Source organism: Anguilla anguilla, chromosome 3 (genome assembly GCF_013347855.1).
Source record: "Anguilla anguilla isolate fAngAng1 chromosome 3, fAngAng1.pri, whole genome shotgun sequence".
Lineage (NCBI taxonomy): Eukaryota > Metazoa > Chordata > Actinopteri > Anguilliformes > Anguillidae > Anguilla > Anguilla anguilla.
The window spans coordinates 60,680,136-60,701,664 of record NC_049203.1 but is presented as its reverse complement, the minus strand read 5'-3'; the positions used below and the strand labels follow the sequence as shown (position 1 = coordinate 60,701,664).

The following is a 21,529-nucleotide window of genomic DNA, read 5'->3' as shown; positions in this document are numbered from 1 at the left end:
ACTGCCAGCTGATCGAGAGAGGGAGCATTACATAACCGGCTAGATGCTTTTTCATTCCGCTAACATTTGGAACCAGTCAGATGCTTATGAAAATGATTGCCGCAGCAGAAGGCCTCTTGGGAGGAGCAGGCAGAACCTGCTGGCACTGCAGTACACTCATGCTGTCAAAATTCGAGCAATTAGGTGGAGCCATATGGACAGGGACAAGCTTCGCCTTCTTCCGCCCGTCATGAACACTGTCTGCTTCAGCGGAAGATGTTTTCAATTAATGCCCCCCTTTGGACTCTTTGCTTCACAGCGGGATCTGGGTATTCTTATTCTCTCTGTTGTATCCATTCCAAAGTCACTTGAAAAGACACTGAAAAAATATACTGCAGTTTGGCCGCTATCCTGAAAGGCCACCCTCGAAGCATGAAAAAAAAATCAAAAACGCATTTTTCGGCAGTCAAATTTCGACAATCAAATGAAAACTACTGCCTGCTCTTCTCACGATTCGGACCCACTTACTGTCACTAACGTAGAAAGGAATGCTCCACGAGTTGGTGCCCAGCGTGTTCTTTGCGTAGCAGTAATAAATCCCTGTGACGTTCGCCTCGGCTACCACCAGGGTGCTGATGGTCTGTGTAGGAAAGCAAATATTAGCCATTAGACATTTGCTGGAAATAGAAAGCGTGCATTCAGGCAAAGACATAATTAACTGTAGCACATTATGGACATGAGAGTATGCCAGATAGCATTAGATTTATGTTCAGCCTGCCTCTTAGGGTAGGGCAGAGGGCCACAAAGCCTGCTAGGTTTTGTGGGGTTTGCTAAAAAAGAGTCCGTCCTCACATCTTGTTACCAAGGCCAAAACTGACTGTTGATTGTAAGGCTAGTCATAAATGCTTGCAGACGCTGCAACCCTCCCTGAAGTACACGGCTGTTTTTCTGTGACACCCCCCTCCGTCCCAGAGACAAAAATTACTGGACATCAACATTTCAGGTCAATTTGGTTATTAGCTAATACATTTCAGGTTGAAGGTTTCATCAAAATCCGGGATTTTCCCTCCCCCCCACACTCAAGGGTTTCAAATTAATGAGAGGATGCATCTGGGGATTTAAGAAACTGCCGCATTTCTTTGAATGCTGCCCACCAGAAGGCACAGCTGGGCTCCGTGTCATTTCCCCCAAGAGTGTTTACAATGCCCCGTTTGATTCCTGTTGCCATTCGACACTAAACCATTTAATGGCTTAAGTAGACATAATAAAGTCAGTTTTGGGCACAAGGCCAGATTGTAGTATTTCCCCCCCCCCCCCTTCTGTTCACAATGACATTTGTTTTCGGAGCTGCTAAGTATTACATATGATAGGTACACAGTTCAGAGCATAAGATTTGATGTTAACTTCCTGAATTTTCAGTGTGGGTGGGGGGGGGGGGGGGGGGGGCGGGGGAGGGGGGGCTTTGAGCTGCTGGCATGATTCTTAGAAATGCATCTGAAGCGGTTCTTTCAAGTTTTTCTTTGTCATGTTCCAGACTATTTAGCCCTTCGAGAACAGCCTATGTGCGCCAAGGCGGGGCCACATGTAAACGCAAAGGCAACAGATTTCTGCCAAGATTTTGACAGACCAAAAACAACAGCTCTTCCAGACAGAGAACAAGTAAGGGGGGGGGGGGGGGGGTGAACGAGAGAGACAAAACAAATCAGGTCAATTTTCACATTTAAAAGTTGCTATCAGGAGTGTATTTTTCTGCTTATGTATTATTGGCAGACAGCAGGGCAACACTTGCCTCTCACTAATTTTTCTGTCATACCAGCTGAGACATCTGGCCCAATTACCACTCCAACAAACAGCCTTTAACGTAAAGAGAAGCAATGCGCTCAATCCTCATCCTGGGTTGTGAGCTGCGAGAGTTGTTCCCCACTATCTCTATCTCACTCACTTTTGCTCTCTCTTCTTTCTGGCCAAGTAGAGAGTAGCCCCAGCGTAGCACTGTGTGAGTGTTTAAAAAAAAAAAAAAAAGGTGTGCCGTCGTGATTGTCATTGCCGCGCTATCCGTAAACCACGCAACCCGTGCCGAAAAACCCTTTGAGGCCGAGTCGAGCGTCGCCCGGGCATCGACCCTCGGACGGCGACCTAACCCAGACGCTCCTCGTCGCCATGGCCGCCGTGACCCAGCCGCAGTCCGTCTCCCCTCTGTCAGTCTTTACAAGGAACCCCTCCGAGACCCGTCCTTACCAGGCCCTCCTTCACGGGGCACGGCGATTTACACGAGGTGACGGGGAGGAATTCTGCCCAACAAAATTCCCCCTCTTTTAAAGAAGTACCTTGTTATCACCGACCCTTGCGCCTAACCCCTATAAAGCACCCGCATTCGGGCCGGGACGGCTTGTAAACAAGGCTCGCCACCCCACTTATGGGTTCTACCTGATGCCCAATGAAAAGGGCATGTCCTTCTTTAAATATGTACGTTACAATTAGGCTCTCCGTCTGCATTACAGAAAGGAGAGAAAGAAAGGCTTTCCGTTTGGTTTATGCATGGCTCCGTTCAATTTTCTTTAACTGCTTTTTGTCTGACAGTCATTACTTCCTTTACTGGTTTGAATTTGCTGTTTCAGATACTTGTTTTATTTAGAATTGGTGCCCTTGGCCCGATCCATCATGTCAGAACAACCTTCTTTAAATGAACCCTACAGACAGGGCTCTTAGATGTGTGCTGCAGTCCCAGCCCCGTGCTTAATTAAGTTTGCAGTGAGTGGTTCTGGTAACAAGCCCTCCTGGGAGATCTGCTGTAATGTCTACAGTCCCTAATGTGTGCTTTGGAAACTCAAGCCAGGAAGATGTGATTGGCTCTCAGGTACTAACTGACAGAGCGACTGGGAAGCAAGGTGTAACTATGATGTATTTGAGTTACCAGTGACATGAAATGGTCAGTGGATACAAACTAGGGCCTAGCTGAATGCTGAATAATACTATGCAGACTTTCCTGTGGTAAGATTAGAGGTATATAAAGTGGTATCGCATGTTGAAGGTCTTGCAGAGTTTAACTTCATTTTATTAAGTACTGGTGTTACAGGCATCTAGAGTTGTTCTTTTGGGGGTAAATAGAGCCCGTAGAAAGTATTTGCTTTTCTATACCATGCACCTATGACTTATCAAAGGACTGGTCTCCAGAGTGACTTGTTTAGCTAAGCACATGCAGTGATGTTTCCTATTCAAGTGGCTAGACTCAATCCAGAGCATGCAACTGTGACTGGGAGTTTCATGCACTGATGTATTGCCATGGTGCAGTTATTGACCATAGCTTCACCTAACCTTCACCTAATAGAACAATCCTCACACCATTGCTCAATAGCACCTCCTGTAAGCACAGTAGCTGTAGCATGGCAGAGCATTAAATAAACTGGCGTTTTCCGTGGCAAGATTTTAAAAAGGACATGATTGGCTGATTCAACGTCCACAAGATTACATCTTAGTTTGGGAAATATTTTAACAAGTAGGGCTACTTTATATTCATCACGTTAACGCTGTTGTTAATATTTAAGAGCAATACATACAACAAAACCAGCTGCTATTCGTGAAAATACAAGAGGTAACAACAGTAATAACACTGTAGTAAATCATTGGCTTACTGGATAAACAAACCCACCTTGGGCCATTTTAGCTAGATTGCCTCTGTTTTAACATTTCAACTGCAAGGACTCTCACAATATTTCTACAGTTTATAGTATATATTTTATTAACCTTGCTTGCCAGTTAAATTCAGGCATAGCCATCCAGTTGGTAACTGACTGATCAGCTACATCACAATGCTTTTTTAGAAAAAGACTGAAAACCAATAAATAGGGAGCCAAAGAGTCAAGGACAGGCTATTTGAGGCTACATGAATGCTCCAATTTGCCAATGGTGCCTGTTAGAAATTCATTGAGTTACTGAATACTGCTTTGGAAATTATGCATCTGGATGATTCAGCACAGATGAACTTCGCCACATTTGGTTGATCATACTGTTTTTTTCATGCAAATGAAAGGGACAAGTACAATAAGGAAGTTTTTTTTTCTCAGCACATACTCAGAAATGGTCCAGTAAATGTTATTTAAGGGCTTTTCTTATTATCTAAGGGCTTGCAGGACACAACTGCCAGAGCATTTGCTTTGAGATTATTTTCTGTGAGATTAATTTTGAGATCCAGGATGATTTGGGGTATGGGGCGACATGGCTCAGGAGGTAAGAGCGATTGTCTGGCAGTCGGAGGGTTGCCGGTTCAAACCCCTGCCTGGGCGTGTCGAAGTGTCCTTGAGCAAGACACCTAACCCCTAACTGCTCTGGCGAATGAGAGGCATCAATTGTAAAGCAATTACAAAAAATATAAATGCAGTCCATTTACCATTTGGATATTTCATGTAGGTTCTGACAGGTTGTATCATCTTCAGGATATGCCGCTGATAATATTTTAGGGAATCACACTGAGTCACCTAGTGCCTGCTCCTCAATGTTATTACAAAAGGAAAACACTTAAAATGCATGTGTTTGCACAGCCAGGGTGTTATAGGTCTAGAATGATTGCATAGTGTGGCATTCCAATGTTGAGGGAACGTTGGCTTGCAATGTAGTGACAACAGTTTGAAAGTGCCACAAATTTGCCTCCTCACAACGTCAAAACCAAAGTGGACAAAAACATGTGCTGCAACCAAACCAGAACCAATATGTCATATGTTTTGGCTACATCGCTTGTTATTTGAGTATATACATGCTGCAAAATTAAGCTGGATGTTCCTTGAAACCACAACCCCTCATCATTGCAAGGACAATAAAAGGTTAATTCCTGTTTTTTTGCAAGCAAGCTTTGTTGTGGAGTGAATGAACTTGAACTTACAGCACTGAAGTTACAAAGTGTGGCCAAGCCATTTTGTCGTTGTGCTGTTTATGAGAACCATAGTAAGGTCCATGCTATTCTCACTGAAATGGTCTCACAGCTGTTAACGCAAAAGCTTTAGTCTTAAGATTGAAGCAGCTGCTTTATTCGCAGGCCTCTGTTTTATATTGAAGGAAGGTTTAGGGTATATATTTCCTACACACAAGGAGGGTAGGCCAGCAGTGAGCCAAAAACACACTCCTGGCACAGACCGCCACTGTAATTTATATTCCGGAGCCTACATTTAATCGAAAGCAAATTACAACAGATATGTCTGCCTGCCATTAAATTACTTTTAAATCTCCGACAACAACAGTTACTGAAGGAGTATATCAAAAAGTCGACTTGAGGGATGGATATCTTAATTCATTCTAACATTAACCGTAAATTTTTGCAAAAACGTAATCTGAAATCCTGGTCAAGAACTGAAACAAATGAAAAGAACTTGTGATTCCACTGGGTGCATTTTTAAAGAGGCAGTGGTCCAAAGGTCTAGCTGAAAAGAAGTAATCTTTTAAGGAAAAAGTCCTGCAGCAATGTTTAAGGTTACGGAAAATTTTATGAGCATCTATTCAGCGAGTCATCCACAAGTGAAGGGAGATGATGTCAGTAAGCATGTGACACAGGAGAATGAGTATGGGGGCACTTACTTTATTTTGGCCTTTCACAATCTCGTATTTGGTTTGGATGAGCTTAATCTCATTGTGATTGTGCTCTGTCATTTTCCCTTGTTCGCCATCAGAGTGGATGGGTTCTGGTAAAGTGTATTTCATACACCTGCAAGACAAACACAGAGAAGTAACACAGTTGCTGTGGGCTCATATGGAACACCTGAGGAATCCATACCAAAAATAAATATAAATAAGATTTATTTTAAATATATAGAGAATGAATATATCAATAAAATATACAATATTGTAAGTGTATACAAGATCTATGGTAATGTATGATATTATATAGTACATACAGTATATAGTACATATATTATATAGAATGCTTGAGGCTTATTATATTATTATGTCTATGCCATATACACTTTCAATTATTAAATTATAAAAGCTGTATTTATGCAATACATTTAAAAATATAAATACAATAGTAATTATAATTAAGTTAATATGTCGGAAACGAAATTATAGTACGGGAAGATACAGGAACAGCTTTTTAAAAAATTAATTCTGAGAACATAATTAGGATGCTGCAGACATCCTAAGATTCTGTGCAAGATATCTACACAATTCAAACAGGAAAATAACAAGAATTTTTTTTATTTAACACTGACAAATTTCATCAGCATGGTAGTTCTCTTGACCTGCTCCAATCCTTAATCAGTGCAAACGGAACTAAAGAGAAATAAATTGTTTGCTATTGAATAATCAGGCAGGATGTGTTATGAGGAAACGTCCACGCACAGTATCAGCCCAGCTATTTCGAAACAATTTATTCCTGTTTTCTCAGAGAAAGGCCCGGCAAAGTGACAGCCTTTCACTACAAAAATAACTGGGTGGAACGCTCGCTTCACCGAGACCTTGGATTTCAGAAAATCATCGGGGGCCGACTCCTGGCAAGCCCATCCAGACAGCTGCTGGCTCTGGAGCGTCCGCCGCACGACAGGCAGAGTTCGGCCAGCGTGCGTCCGCAATTCGGTGTGAAATGTGTGAGGATCCCGGGGAACGCAAACATTCCTTCTGCATGGGGGCATTAGCGCCCTTGTGCTCATAGGTCTCTCTGTGTATATAGCCGTACCAGTGGCACTGTAGTGTAACAGGGTCGGGGAACTGAGTTTGTAACTCAGATGTTCCGGGTTCGAGTCCTCGACGCTGCGCTGCAGTTGCGCAAAATGTTGACTCGCTTCAGTGAGCAAATAAAATATAAGCTGAGCGAGTCAATAGGGACGAGGGCATCTGCTAAAGAGCAAACTTTGAGCACACCGTGTGCTTGTGCGATATCCCTCGTTCCGTGTTCCACCGAAGCGTGTGAGTGCCGGCGTGCGTGTCTCATCCGGGGGCTGCCGGGGCCGTGAGAGGAAGCAAAAAAACTGGGCCCGCGTTGCTTGAAACGAGAGGAACAATCGCTCTGATGAGAACAGAGGCGAAGGAGGAAACTGCAAGACCCGTCAGGAAGGGCCAGGCAAATGCGTCACCTCGTAGAGGAAACCCCCCCTCTCGCTCTGGCCAGAGGAGATAAGGCTGAACCTCAGACCTCCCTGGGTCAACAAGGGACTGCTGGTCGCTCCTCATCCTGCAGATAAAAACCCTTCATATGTCCGTCTCCTCACTTCACCATGACCTCTCTCTTCCTTGACCCGCCCCCCCCCCCCCCCCCCCCAGTCCCCACTCCCCAGTCTTAAACACTTCTCTCCTTCAACCAAAGGCACTGATTTCTATTCAGCATTGCCCTATTCACATTGCAGATCAAAATTAGATTCCCATGTACTTTGAGAACAGTCTATTCAGCAAGAAACAAACACTGCCAAATGTGTCTCCCCCAAAACCAGACAGGGTTTTCTTGATTGTTTGATATGCTTATGAACTGCATTCTCAACAGCTCCATTTGTGAACTGTTGGGTTCCACTGCCAGACCTGATAATCAGGTTTTTAGAGCTCACTGGCACTTGGTTCTGCTACCATTTGAAAAACCAGGGAACTTTAACAAATCATTACAGGCAATTAATGGAAATACTTGTCAGTTCCACCACCTGAGGGGTACAATTCCACCTTCAAAACGTTACTCCTGTATTGGCCTCCAGTGAGCCTCACTAATGACTCTGCAGTAATGGCCTATTGTGTCTCTTGGAACTGAAAGGACTCCTGCTGCTTTTGACTGGGCCAGGCCTTTGGCAATGTTCAGGTTGTGTCAGCGCATAACGAATCTATTCTCCATTTGTTGTAGCTGTTTTTCCAGCTCTTCCAGAAGCTCTTTGAACAGGATGCTAATATATCATGCCCAAAGCTACAGGACCAGTTTCGGCAACCTGGCGATTATGCCAGGGGCTGCATTTCTGTTATGAATTCATCGCATTTTTGGGCCAGACACAATCTGTACTGGCTCATTTTAAGTCCTGGAACCGCAGAACTGAATGGGAGCTCTAAATCCCAGCCTCGCAGAGATGTGACAGAGTGTACAGGCCAGGATTATTCCTGATACAGCAGAGCCAAGCACAATGGAAAGGATGACTCCCACTACTGGTAGAGAGTAGGGGAGCTCCATTTAACCAATCAGATCAGGGATGTGCAATGAGAGCAAATCCATCCCGGGATTTCATGCTTTAGTGTTCTTGTGATCATTTAATTGTCAATACCAATTACCAGTCATTTATTTTTTTGTAAGTTCATGAACTACAGCAACAAACTGCACTTATGTAAACTTGGTAATTATCATTATTATTATTATTATTATTTTTTACTGTAGTCCAATATAGGAGATAACTAGCATTATACAGCTGTTTAGAAAATGAAGACAGAATAACTGATTGGAAGAAAAACCAGGGTGCACAGAAGCCCTGGAAGAATGAAACAGCTGCACTCTTGATCCATGCCAATGAGAGGTGGAGAGAGAAAAGTGCGATAAAACAATTGAACAAGTAGATTCCAATTGGGAGCGGTCTTCTGCACCCTCGGTTCACTCTTACGCAAGCAACCAAGAATGCACAGGAAGTCTGGGAGTGCCCCCCCCCATTCTCTTCACAAAATGGAGCGACCAGTTGGCTTTCCCCATTGTGGGCCGACAGCCTTGGTGACTAATCCAGTCTATGAATTCCTCTTCTAATGGGAAACCCTGGGAAGTGATGGTCGGAGACTGTACTTTAGGTTAAATTCTTGTTTTGTGGGGTTGGGGACAGGGTTGCTGGGGGGGCGTTACGGTATTCCTTTGCAAATGGAATTAAGAGTTTTCACCAAGAGACTGATAGTGGTATTGCTTGGAGGGTGAGCCTAACCCTTATATTAACAATTCACTTTCCACATATATTCCTAATACATGCCTCCTCTACATATTTTCACCCAAGTACTACATTTTATAACATGTTTTACTTATATTTTGTTTTTTGTACAGTAATAATTTTTGTACAATAAATGGGCAGCCGCTGTCTGAAGCTGCTCCTTGATTGTGATTTGAGGGATGATGGCGAGCTCACCGCTTGAGGGCGGGGTTGGGGTCACAGGGCTGCCACGCCCAGGTGATGTTGGGCGTGGGAATCCCGAAGGCCGTGCAGGTGAGATGGCACTCCCCACCCTTCGGGCAAGGCTGCATGTCCACCCTGCCCACTTCCTGCTCTGAGATCACCGGCTTCACTGTGGAAAGACAGGCAACATAAGGCAGTGAGACACCATCCGTTGCCAACTTTGCCGTAACATCATATTCAATCCATTTTATTCCAAAATCACAATTTTGCTTATTGGCCTAAGACCTGATATTAGCAGATGTGTGCTATTCTGTAGGTCAGTAGAACAGTGGCAGGAGACACAGTAGCCAGCAGTAGACAGATTCCCTGCTCTGAATCTGTCACCCTGCATCTGAGGATCAATAAAACTGTTGTGTGCTTCGGTTTGTCTCTGCAGTTTCTTCACTTTGTCAGACCCAACCATTCACAAACGAGAGCTGTGGAAAGTTCAAAACGGGGCAAAAAGAGCGCGCCAAAAATAATGGAACAGCGAACTGGACTTCAAATAGGTACTTGATGAATGATCTTTAAAATGGTTTCTTAATTGTTACCAGGGACTTGAGATTTCTGGTTTCTGGTTGTTTTTTGTTTTTGGGGTTCCACTCCATTCCAATGAAAACGTGTTGTGAGGAGTGAGGGCAATGAATGAACCATAAATCACTTTTACATGGAGTGGGAAGTTCTGGGAGGAGGAGGAGCTTTCTTAATTCTGAAAAAAAAATCCAAAAATCTATGGAGAACGTGACAGAGAGCATTGGCATTCCATTGTTCATTAGTACCTGAGCATAATCTGGTCGGCACGTGTAGATTTGCCAGAAACATCACTCGCACAGCTAGGTGCCAACAGTTTGAATTTTTTTTTGCCTCCAATACCCCACCAAACATGTCACTACAACCTTAAAACTTGCATTGATCACTTTTATTATTATTTTTGTTATATTATTTTATTATCACATTTATTATCCAGTTGTTTGAGTGTGTCAGTGCCATTGCTCCTCCATGAATTGTGTTCCTTAGGCTGCTGGGACTCCAACAGCTAAATGGTATGGGACACATTTGAGAAATCGCAAAGAACAACTGAAAGGTGAGGAGGAGGAGGAGGAGGAGGCAGAGAATGGGAGTGAAAAGGGGACATGTAGAGACAGTTGGAGATGGGATGGAGAGAATAAGAAATAAATAGAAAAGGAAAGAACACAAATGGATTGACGAGGGAGAGATGTTGAGGGGGGGAGCAAAAAAAAAAGATGGGAGAAGAAAGGACAGGAGAGGAATGGAGAGGGGGAGGGTGATTGGTGGTGGCCAATGAGCCCAGGGGGGTGGTGGGGGCCGGGGGGGGGGGGGGGGGTAGACTGGGGCAACCGTGCACTGAGGAGAGGAGACAGGGCAGCTCCTTCAAAGGGGGCCCGCTGATGAACACCAGCTGCACAGCTACATCAGTCCCGCTCTGGAAACAACAACCCTACAAATTCCTCTGATGGAAGCTACCTGCTGCACAGGAAAGTGGGGCAGAGGAGACTGGGGGGCTGTGCTGTGCTGTTTCATAATTGAATTTGCCCCTTGGTTTGTCGACGTACCCAACCAACTGCTTCTGGGTTTCATTTCACCCATTCCAAAGAAAACATTACATCAATTAATAGCTTGATATAAATTGCCAGAAGTTAAATGTTAAATGATGAGGGAAATTAGAATTAACCCAGCCTACCTTGGACCACTAAGGTGTAGTTGAGAGACGTATGCAAGTTTCTTCCTGTGTGTCTCAGGACAATGGTGAAAATCCCAGCATCCTTCTGCTTTACATCTTTAATGGTGAGAATGAAACCCGACGGTTCATAAAAAGTTGAGTTTTCCCTGATGGGATCGCCATCTTTGTACCTGTGTTAAGAAAGCACAGTTTCACAGGGGAAGCTGAAAATAATCACGGTGATTGCAGCAACATTCGTTTGTAGGATTATGTCGGCTGTATACACAGAGATTCAGCTGCAGAGATTTGGAGATTACGTTTCAATTCAGTCAAACAGGAAATGAATTGAACGACTAGAATATTATGGCCAATCTTCAGTTGAATAGAATTTCAATTAATTTCCTGAAAGATTTGAATCGAAAAAGAACTCCAGATGTGATACACTGTGCCTGTCTAAGGCTTACTGTCCATTAGCGTCTGCTAAAACAGAACATTGGTGAGTATACTGCTTAACTGTACTATTACTCTTCACATATGTACTGTATTGGAGATGTGTATTTCCCAACTCAGTCTTACCACATGACAACATTTGGTGCTGGAAGTGCGACGACCCGGGGTACGATGGTCACCTGGTGTTTGCCCTCTAGGGCAGTTATCACTCTGCGCCCACTGTAGGACACGTTGAGGAATGGATCCTCTGCAATTAAGCATGCAACCCAAAAGGAAAACGAAGAGAGGAAAAAACAAAAGCGTCAGTTTTCAGGAGAACGCTAGCCAAAAGACAGGAATCGGTATTCCTAATGAGCAGGGAATGTAAGTATGTGAACCGTGAATGAGATAAGATATCGGGGATTAGAAGGAATGGGCTCCTAGTTGTCTGTGTTGCGCTAAGGCATTTGCTCAATGGACTGTGGCGGTTGCTCAGTGAACACACTCACCATAGATGATGACTTTAGCTGAGGCATGCTTCTTCTGGATGTTCACCACCCCATGCTTCTTCTGGACGTTCATCGCCGTGCACTTGTACCAGCCTCTGTCCTCCATGGTGACGTTCTTCACGATCATGGTGCTACTACTCATGAAGTTCAAGGATGGTTCCTCTCTCATGGGCTTCAACTCATGAGCGCGATTCGACTGAAGAGGAAACCGCCATGAACAACTTCAATCACTACACTACATGGCTAGTTAACAATACCCTCCCCCCTCTGGTTCTGCTTGCAAGAAGTATGCTTTTGGAAAGTATAAAACTAGCTATTCTTTATTCTGAGCAGAGCAAGCTTGGTTCTGTGCTGAATTTAACTGAGAGCAGCAGAGACAGATATGAAATGTCCTTAGAGATAAAACACCGATGTTCATAATCATAAAAATGGTGCTGACTGGCGATACTGCACTCACAGTTCTCTGTGGGAAGGTCCAATTGAATACAGGTTTTCCATTGAAGGTGATTTGTCCAGAGCACGTGAGGTTGAGGGTGTCCCCAACCAACAGCTTGACACGTTTCGGTGTGATCCTGACATTGGTAAGGTCAGAGCCTGTGCAGCAACCAATCACAGCACACTTTCAATATCCTCAGGCCAATCCAATCCCAAAGCATAACACAGTCCAGCAAAACAAACTGAAACATGCAGCTAACCTATTCAATACACAAATACAGGGCCCCAAAGCACACTGCCAATACTAAAAAATGAGCTATAAATAAAATAATTGTAAATTGTATACATCAGAAATATTATATACAGATAGCATGTATTAGAAATGTATAAGTATGACATAAAACTTCATATAAGATAAGAAAATACAAAGCCACTGCCTTTTCAGAACATGATTAAGAAAATACACAGTATGGCGCAAAATGAAAAATGTATAGCAATTGTATGATATTATGCATTATATTAGACATTCATTCTATTACACACGTCATATATACTTAAAAATAAATTTAGAAAGTACAATCAATTTTCTAGAATTAATGTACATAATGTATATTGTGTATATTGTTTGGTGAAAGAAAAAGAACTTACTCAGTTTTACGGGGATGTAGAGCGACGATACACGCTGACCGTGGACGATGGCGACGCAGCGGAGAAAGTTGTAGTGCGTGTGGCGGACGTACGGAATCGTGAAACCGACCTGCGGGTCCCACTCCGCCCCCTTTTTGACGCTGTCCACCATTCGCGGCTCCTGGACACAGGGGACACGGGTGAGGACCCACATTTCAAAAAGTGGCTTTCTGCGCGAACGGGGAAACGGAACGGGGACAGATCGCCACACGCACACACAAATACAATAAGTAATAAAAAATAATTGTAATTCATAATTGTAATTGATAAGAATTAAAAATGCAACTGATGACTTAGTGACTGTAGTCTAGGTGGATGGGGCATGGGTGTGCCCAACACTTTCTCAGTAACAATAACTGTAACTTGTTATTTCTTATTAAAATGAAAATTATAACCTTATTTGGAATTAGGTTACTGTATACATAAATTATATAAATGTTCAGAGGGACTGGTCCTCTGAGGGACATACAACATATTTTCTGTGTGGCCTGACTCCCCTTCTGCAGAATAAGGAACTGAATATTTGCAGCTTTGCCTTGTATAATTTTTTTTTACCTTCCCTGGGGCATAATATATTTTTTGTAGCCTAACAATATAACAAATATAGTCGCAGCCACTTTACTCAGCCATACTCCCTCGTGCGCTGAAAATTCATTTTAGCCATGACACACAGCACCGTGAACAGACGCAAAGCTGGAACTATGAACAGACCGCTCACAGAGCAGCACTAGAGCTATCTGCATTATATCAACTACTGTTTCACTCAGGGTCCCTTCCCCCCCGCCACCCCCAGTCATGGCTGGGTCGTTTTCTGAGAGAATGGATGAGGAGATAACACAGGGCGAGCCATTTAAGTGTGATGCGGCAGGGCGGATTTCTGAGCTGTCGTGTTCTCCCGCGGTTGTTTTGTGCCACGGCCAAATGCGATGTCAGGAAAGGAACCGGGGAAGGAAGCAGGAAGGAGAAATGCCATAGATCTCCCAGAGACAGGAAGGTCACACAGCTATCTGTGCCATCTGAAAAAAGGAGTGTTTGTCCACGCCAAGGCGCTGTGAGAGAGGGCTATAGATCAGCTCCCTGCCACACACAGCAGCCTGTTGTTGAAGTGGCAGCTTTTTGTGGCAACTCCTTCATGTCAGAGAAAGGACACACTGTTCATTCCAGCTGTTACATAACAATGGATTTCACCTAGTGTAATAAGATGAGGGACAGTAAGGAGGAAAAGACATACGACATATCTCGTTTACATATGGATGTTATATATGGATGCAGTCTGTTGAGAAACCCCTCACCGCTTGTCCGAGAAACCCCGTTCGCCTTTTACTGGATCTTAATCATACACGCATTGTTTTTTTTTAAACCTGCATTCACTGGACATAATGAATAAAGCAGAAGGCTTAATTTTAGACGGATGGCTTCTATTTCGAGAGAAACAAGAATGTCCGTCCAGCTTCCCGTTCCTTTCGGAAGCAGACAGGATGACTCCGCTCGCTGCCATATTTTCTCCTCCTGCACACCGTGCCACCCTCCGCCTACCCCCCCCCCCCCTTTGGTCTCTTTCCTTGGGGATGTGAGCAGAGACCAGGGTCTGTGTGAACCTGGGAGACGCCCTCAGTCCCTGAGTGCCAGTCTGTGTTATTTCCCACAGCAGATACCATACCAGAGCCGCCCATTACAGCGGAAAGAGACAGAGGCCTTAGTTTGCTACTGCGCTGCCAAATTGGTTGTTTATTGGTTTGTTAATTGCATGCACACTAAGGCCTGATACATTCAATCGGCCTTATAATCAGGCCTTAGTTTGTCACTGTAATGACAGTTTGGTTGTTTGAGTTTTGTTAATTTGTATGTACACTAGGACCTCATACATTCAGTCATTAATAATGAATGAAATTGTGAATAGGATTTTTTTTTGCTTCAAATCACATAGCACGAGGCTGAAATGAACAGTTCCAGTGGATTTCAACATTCTAAATTGCATTTTCATATTGCATCAGATTTTTTTAAAAGAGGAATTCCCAAGAATGTGAGTGCTTCTAACAACTTCCTGAAAACCTTCTGATATGAGCAATAACCGTGGCTCATTTCTGTCATGGCTTAGTCACCGCACTGAGGTTTAGAAGCAAAATTCAGCTTTCAGGGGGAAAGAATAATTAAGACACTGAAAATGAGAGTAAGAAGATGGCTCACCCCCTCCAGGATGACCTGGTAGTCAGGTGACGTGGTCCTGCAGGGAATCAGGATGTGGTCATCATCGGCAAACACCATCACGGTGTCCGGATTAGAGCTGTGCTGGTGTACAAACGGCCGTCTGTCATCTGCCCAAAAACATTATAATAAATCAGATAAAAGACGTGCATGCATGCATGTATATACAGTACACAGAACCATTAATTAGGGAGGAAGTCCAACACTGTTGAGATTGCGCGTGTCAGTCAGAGCTCCTAGGAGTGCTGAGAAAACGTGACCTCTGGGGTCACAGCAGAAGTCAAGTGCCTCACTTTTTACGCCACCTCCCCTCTCCCTTTTGACAAAGGTCAGAGCTGCATCTTGCAAAATCGCTTTTGTGACATCAAGTGTAAAATGTAACAGAAAAAGACGAATGTGTCCTACTCTCCATACAGCGAGTGAGTGAGTTGGTCTCGATGAGCCTGCGACTCTCAATGAGTCTGTGAGTCTCAAACAGTCTGTGAGTCTCAATGGGTTTGTGAGTTTCAATTAGTCTTTGAGTCTTGATGAGTCTGTGAGGAAAGGACCCACTCTGCCTCCCAGATGAATGATCGACCCCAGCACTCCTTTTAAAAATGTAATTTGTAGAGTATTTTCTTTTAAAACCTGAACGCACAGCCCGAAGCTATGCGAACCGCAGTGGCCAGCCCCATGGGGGGTTGGGGGGGGGGGGTTGAAACGAAATACCCAAACGAAAATTTAAATCTCCCTATGCAAACAGTCCCCTGCCTTGTCCCAGCATTAAATAAAGAAACAAATCAGTAACGGAGCTATGAAACTGCCATCCGCTTTTCACCCGGCACCCAGAAACGACTGCACCATTGACTGGCGGCTCACTTCACAGAGGCACTGTGGGAAAGCAGCGCTAAAACAAATACCACTGTAAGTGTCCGACGCAGAGTTCCCGTTTGAAAATACCGAGGCTTCGCGGGACGATGGCGGGAGCAGGATTTGGAAAATAAACACTGAATAATGATGGAGTCTAGAAAACAATGTGGATGGAGTTTGAGGAGTGGCTGTTTAGACTAGGCACCCACGGCTAACCAGCCTGTCACAGAGCCACGGAGCAGACACAGGCCCAGGATGGAGAACCGGGGGCTGAGAGCCGCAGGAACATCCAGTCAGGACAGGCAGGTCAGGCACAGGGCACTGCCGCTTTCACCAGATCACTGATTTCACTCATTTCAGGGCTTACTGATTTCACTAATTTCAGGGCTTACCGATTTTCCTCATTTCAGGACTTACTGATTTCACTCATTTCAGGACTAACTGGTTTCATTAATTTCAGGACCTACTGATTTAATTTATTTCAGAGCACAAAAAGCATAACACGTGCATACCAGTGGAAAAGCTGACAAAAAAAACATAGAACCTCTCTACTGTTCGGTTATGACCAGGTGTCAGTGAAGATACGATCCATTCAGATGTGTGTGTGAGAGAGAGAGAGAGAGAGAGAGAGAGAGAGAGAGAAAAAAAAGCAAGGCAGAGAGAGAGAGAGCGAGCGAGTGATGTTTCAAGCTTCAGGGGAAACTGGAACAACAGAAGCCATAGCAGGAAATAATAGTCAATGACCAGGGCTTCCGATACAATCATGCTCTCCTTCCCCAGTCCAGAAGAAGGCCAGCGCCAAATGAATGTCTTCCTCTCTCTGTGAGAGGACAGCCACGTTTCGGCCATTTCCCCCACCACAGCTCCCGTAAATGAAGCCAGCTCCGCGTGCAGTCATACGTCTACAATTACGGAGCGTGCCTTTGCCAAGGTCACTGATTAATGGCTTTGTTATGGAGTAAAGGAGGTGTGGGGTGGAGACCGTCTTTTAGTCTTTCCTTTTCTTTTTTTTTTGTTGTTTAAAGATAGGACCACTTCCAGGTTGTGTATCGCACAGGAAGACATCAGATTGCTCACTGACCGCAGCCTAGCCCGAGTTTTTAAGGGGCAAAGGCTTCAGTGATATTGGATTTTTGGGTTTTCGCCCGCGTACCGGTCAGTTGGAACACCCTCGGATTTTGTTTCACTAGAATCTTGACAAACAAGCAAACAAAAACAGCTAAAGAAAAAACATAAGAGCATAAGATAAAGCAAAGACCTCCGTATTAGTGTGGCAAAAAGGGTTGTGAAAACAAGCATTGATTTAATCACAATGCAAATGCCATAGGAAGCCTATATTTTACACACTCAAGCTAAGTGAGGTTAAATTGACCCGGAATAAGAATCACATCCATTGGCAATGGTGTTGCGCATTCCATTATGGTTTATTACTTTATAAGTAGTCAGGCTGGGCTACTGAGCTCCCAGCCCCCTAGTTAGAGATAGACTGGACAATACAATTGAATCCCACCACTAAAATAGCTAACGGAGGAATATTTTTAATATCATTAAAATCCAATTATTTGCTGTGAAGTCATTTTACTCCATTTTCTAGGAGAATTCTGTGACTATCATCTAGTGACCAGTGATGTGCAAAATACATTATAATACACTAAAATAAATATATCTAGTGAGAGTCTGTGTGTCCGTGTGGGTTTCCTCTGGGTGCTACGGGTTCCTCCCACAGTCCAAAGACATGCAGGTTAAACTAACTGGAGAGTCTAAATTGCCCATTGGTATCAGTGTGTGAGTGAATGGTGTATTCAACCTGCAATGTATCTGTGACCTTCCCAAGGTGTATTATTGCCTCTAACGAAATGCATGCTGGGATAGACGTCAGCCCCCGACGACCCTGATCATGAATCAGATATGTAATCATCTGACATGGGAAGCTAGATGGGTGTCCAAAGTACAAGCAAAATGCACATGCAAACATATGTTTGAAATAGTGTATCCCTGGCGCTGATGCCTGCTTCTTCCATGCAAGCCTGCGGGGCATGTGGCGCTCACCTTTGACGAACACGTAGGTGGTGACCTCCTCGTCCAGGGCGTGGGTGTAGTTGCACCTGTACGTGCCGGTGTCCTTGTGCGTCAGGTTGTGCACCACCAGCCGGCTGCAGTGGCTGTGCGTCCCGCGATCACACTCCTCCACCAGCACCCCCTCCGAATCCGGGCTGCGCCGGGGCAGGCTCCACGTCAGCTGGGCCGAACCCCTGTCAGCGACACAAGGGGGTTCCCCTCACTTTTCATCACCACCAAAAAAAAAAAAACCCTTTTCTCCCCAGAATTAATCAATCACCCCCCAAAGCGGCCGGAAAGCAATTCAGCGACCGGGAGAACGTCACCACCCGGGTGATTAAGCGCACGGAATTTGAATTTCGTTTTTTGCAGCAGAAAATTTGGGCACTGGGTGTTTATCGTCACGCCACTCGCAGGCGAGAGCGAGTTACTGCAACTCTCTCAAGAGATAAGGTATTTCGGGTTTGTCGCTCGAATTTTGCGCGACAAACCGCTTTCTTCTTTCCCGAACACATCTGGAAAACTGTTGGATGTGACTGTTTGGCACACGGCCGCACGTCTCAGAGACTTGTTTTTGGCTCGTTTTTGGCGCCTTTCGCGTTGTTTCCTCGCCGGCGGATTTTCCGGCGTTCCTCACCGCGAGGCTCGCAGGCCCTGCTCGCCGTGTTTATTCTGAAGCGTTTGAAGGCGAATCACTCGATCGACCGTCATCAGATAACTTGGGAGCTTTCACGTGGGAACGGGGTCTCTGGGATGATGTGTTCAAATAGCAGACATTTTTTTCTCTAAAAAAAGTCTGTTTCAAAGGTCCCATTAAAGCGGTCCCAGGGGACCTTCAACATGTCTCACATACCAGCGCCGCTGCCTTCGACACGACCGGTCAGCAGTTTAAAGCTATCAAGGAGAGCCAGAAGCCGAGACTGTACGGGCCAGGCCATCCATACATGCCCATGTAGGGAATGGCCTGCATTAGCCTGGTCCACAGGGGGCAGCATTCTTGGCGTGACTGAGAAGTGACGCAAGACAGGCCTCGCAATATTTCACTGATGCGCCCGAGTCGGGCGACGGCTCTTTTCTTCCTTCCCGCCCAATATAAATGATGCCACTGATGGCCGTGTCGCACACAGTCTCTCTCTCCTGCGGTCACTCGAACTACCCCCGTGCCTCTAATGAGGGGCCGTTAAAAAACGCAGGACTTTATTACAGCTGTGATGGAGTCCAGAGAACACCAGCACCTGGCCTCATACCAACGCTCACTTCCTGACCTTCCAAAGAAGGGAGGGAGGGGGAGGGGGGGGGGAAAGGGAAAGAACCTGTTGCGCTTATGACCACGTTCCAAACAAAACAAGGAGAGCAGATTCTCCTCTGCATGAAGTCACACAGGAAAAGGGAAGCTAGAAACTACTACTGTGCCCTGTTTTTTTCAATATAAAAGTGAAGCATTAAATTTAATTTGTAGTGAACAGAACGGACGAGGCAGTTAAAAAACGAAAAAGAGACATTTCCTGTAGGGAAATATATAAGTGTGTGTGTGTGTGTGTGTGTGTGTATGTGTGTGTGTATCTATGTGCTCGCGTGTGTGTGTGTTTCTATCTGTGTGTGTGTGTGTGTTTGTGCATACGGGCACGTACACTTACATATTTCTGCGACTGTGTCAATGCAAGAGAGTGACAGTACCTGAGAAGGTGAGGGAATTTTCCAGAAGGGTGTAGGCTTACTGAAGTGTCACTCTGCGCATTACACTGCAGTGCGGCAGCAAAGCAGGTGAAACAGAAACAGGTCCTTACCTGCAGGTGAGGCTGAGCGAGCTCCCGACCGTGTGCAGGTGTCTGTCACCTGCAGGAAACAGCCGAGGGGTGGGCAGCTCCAGCCCCTCCACCTGCCCTGTGGGAACATAGTGCACTCGGTCAGACACCCACAGATCTCCTGCATTCGTGTACATTCACAACACAGTGAAAAGCACACAGAATGACCATCGGCATTTCCAGCCCAAAAGCTATTCCATCCTTAATGCCCCTGCTGACTCGGTACAGTAAATGGGCTTAATTTGTAAAATGTGTGAACGAGCTCCCTTTCGTTAGCATAGAACAGCATTGTGTGTGTGCGACTACATCTGCGCACTTTATATTTAGATCGGCCAATAAACAAATGTCCATCCGCTCTGACAGGGAAACACCTTTGACTGCAGATGGCTGCTGGATGTGTGCCGTACTGCTACGTAAGGTACAGGAGCATGTGCCTGTGTGTGTGTGTGTCCCTGTGTGTGTGTGCGTGTGTGAGTGTGTGTGTGTGTGTGTGTGAGAGGAACAGCTGTGCCACAGATCCAGAGAGAGGTGTTGCTGTCTACAGTTGTGTGGCCCATAGAGTAGGCACTCTGAGATCAGATCCGGTTGATCTTATAACAGAACGTCCCTCTTACAATTTTAGCATTCTGGTGCTGATTTTTCCTTTCCACTTTTGGGGGGGGGGGGGGTGGGCTGGTTAGCCATACCTCACCCCCACGCCCCCACCTGCATGTTGCAGATTTTGCTTTTCATTCACCGTTGACCTTGTTCAATCTGCGTGTGCTATTTTTGAAAGCAGCAGGGAACAAGGAAAGAAAAAATGCGAGGGAATGAAATGTTACTGGAACAAATATAAGCATGCGGTCTCTAGCCAATTAAACCCGATGATAGGCCTGGCTCATGGAGCCATGAGTCGGAAACACTGTCATTCTCTCCCCCGTCTAAGAAGTGTTGCAGTTCGTGTCACACGCCATTTCCTTCTTTTGAGCGTGCTCCCCAAACGCCCTGACTACTGTCATTGTGTTGGTTCTGTTGTCATTGTGCTGGCCAGATGACTGGCCAGGCAAACAAGTTTATTCAGTTTGCCCTTTCTACTGGGAAACTCCCAGAAGAAAAACCTGCTGCTTACAATAGTCTTTTCTTTATCTCTTGAGAAATGAATCAGATTATTATTTTGAGATAAGTCAACTCTGAACTGTTTTGTCCTAACCCCCACCCCCCATAGGAGAAATGAAGAGCAAGGGTATAGATCAATCCAGGTCAAATCAAGGGCATTTTAAGAGGAACAGGGGAAGCATAGGCTATGCAGGGGCTATCTTTGGTTGGCTGCAGTGCTTATTGATTACTCATGAGTTTCCCCTGGGATCTTGTGGTTATCTCGTTCATTTCAGACAAATAGAAATCATTGCAGTGAGAATGAATCAAAAACATTGTAAGAGCTTATGTTGTTATCTTTGTGAAGGGTTATTTTTCAGGAGCAGAAAATAGTAAAAATCTCACATGTTAAATGAAGCTTATTTCTGTCAGGAAGTGAAAGGGACAAGAAAAAGATCTTCCTTAGAATGTTCCTTTCCTCTGGGCTTCTAAGAAGTATCATAAAAAACTAGACAGTGGTATTACACAATGCCACAATATCTCCAATTCTCTCCCGCTATCTATTTTTCTCTCTCCATATCTCTCTCTCTCTCTCTCTCTCTCTCTCTCTCACACACACACACACACACACATAAACAGGGGTTGTGTGGAAGCAGGGACAGTTGTATTCCAAGAACAAGCTGTATTCCAGAGTTTGGCACTTACTTCTGATTTCCTCTCAAACTGCAACAGAATCATTGT

General features: G+C 44.9%; 1 protein-coding gene across 1 annotated transcript in view; it reads right to left on the bottom strand.

Moving 5' to 3' along the window:
• Positions 1-21,529, bottom strand: part of kdrl (kinase insert domain receptor like) — a 60,084-nt gene that overhangs the window by 29,223 nt on the left and 9,332 nt on the right. Inside the window, exons 2-12 of the mRNA XM_035409395.1 lie at positions 19,697-19,793; positions 17,901-18,103; positions 14,985-15,112; positions 12,759-12,918; positions 12,133-12,269; positions 11,676-11,871; positions 11,314-11,434; positions 10,759-10,928; positions 9,030-9,186; positions 5,545-5,671; positions 508-619 (exon numbers count right to left, since the gene is read on the bottom strand). Of these exons, the coding sequence (XP_035265286.1) occupies positions 508-619; positions 5,545-5,671; positions 9,030-9,186; positions 10,759-10,928; positions 11,314-11,434; positions 11,676-11,871; positions 12,133-12,269; positions 12,759-12,918; positions 14,985-15,112; positions 17,901-18,103; positions 19,697-19,793 (1,608 nt within the window). The remainder of the gene's footprint in view (positions 1-507; positions 620-5,544; positions 5,672-9,029; positions 9,187-10,758; positions 10,929-11,313; positions 11,435-11,675; positions 11,872-12,132; positions 12,270-12,758; positions 12,919-14,984; positions 15,113-17,900; positions 18,104-19,696; positions 19,794-21,529) is intronic.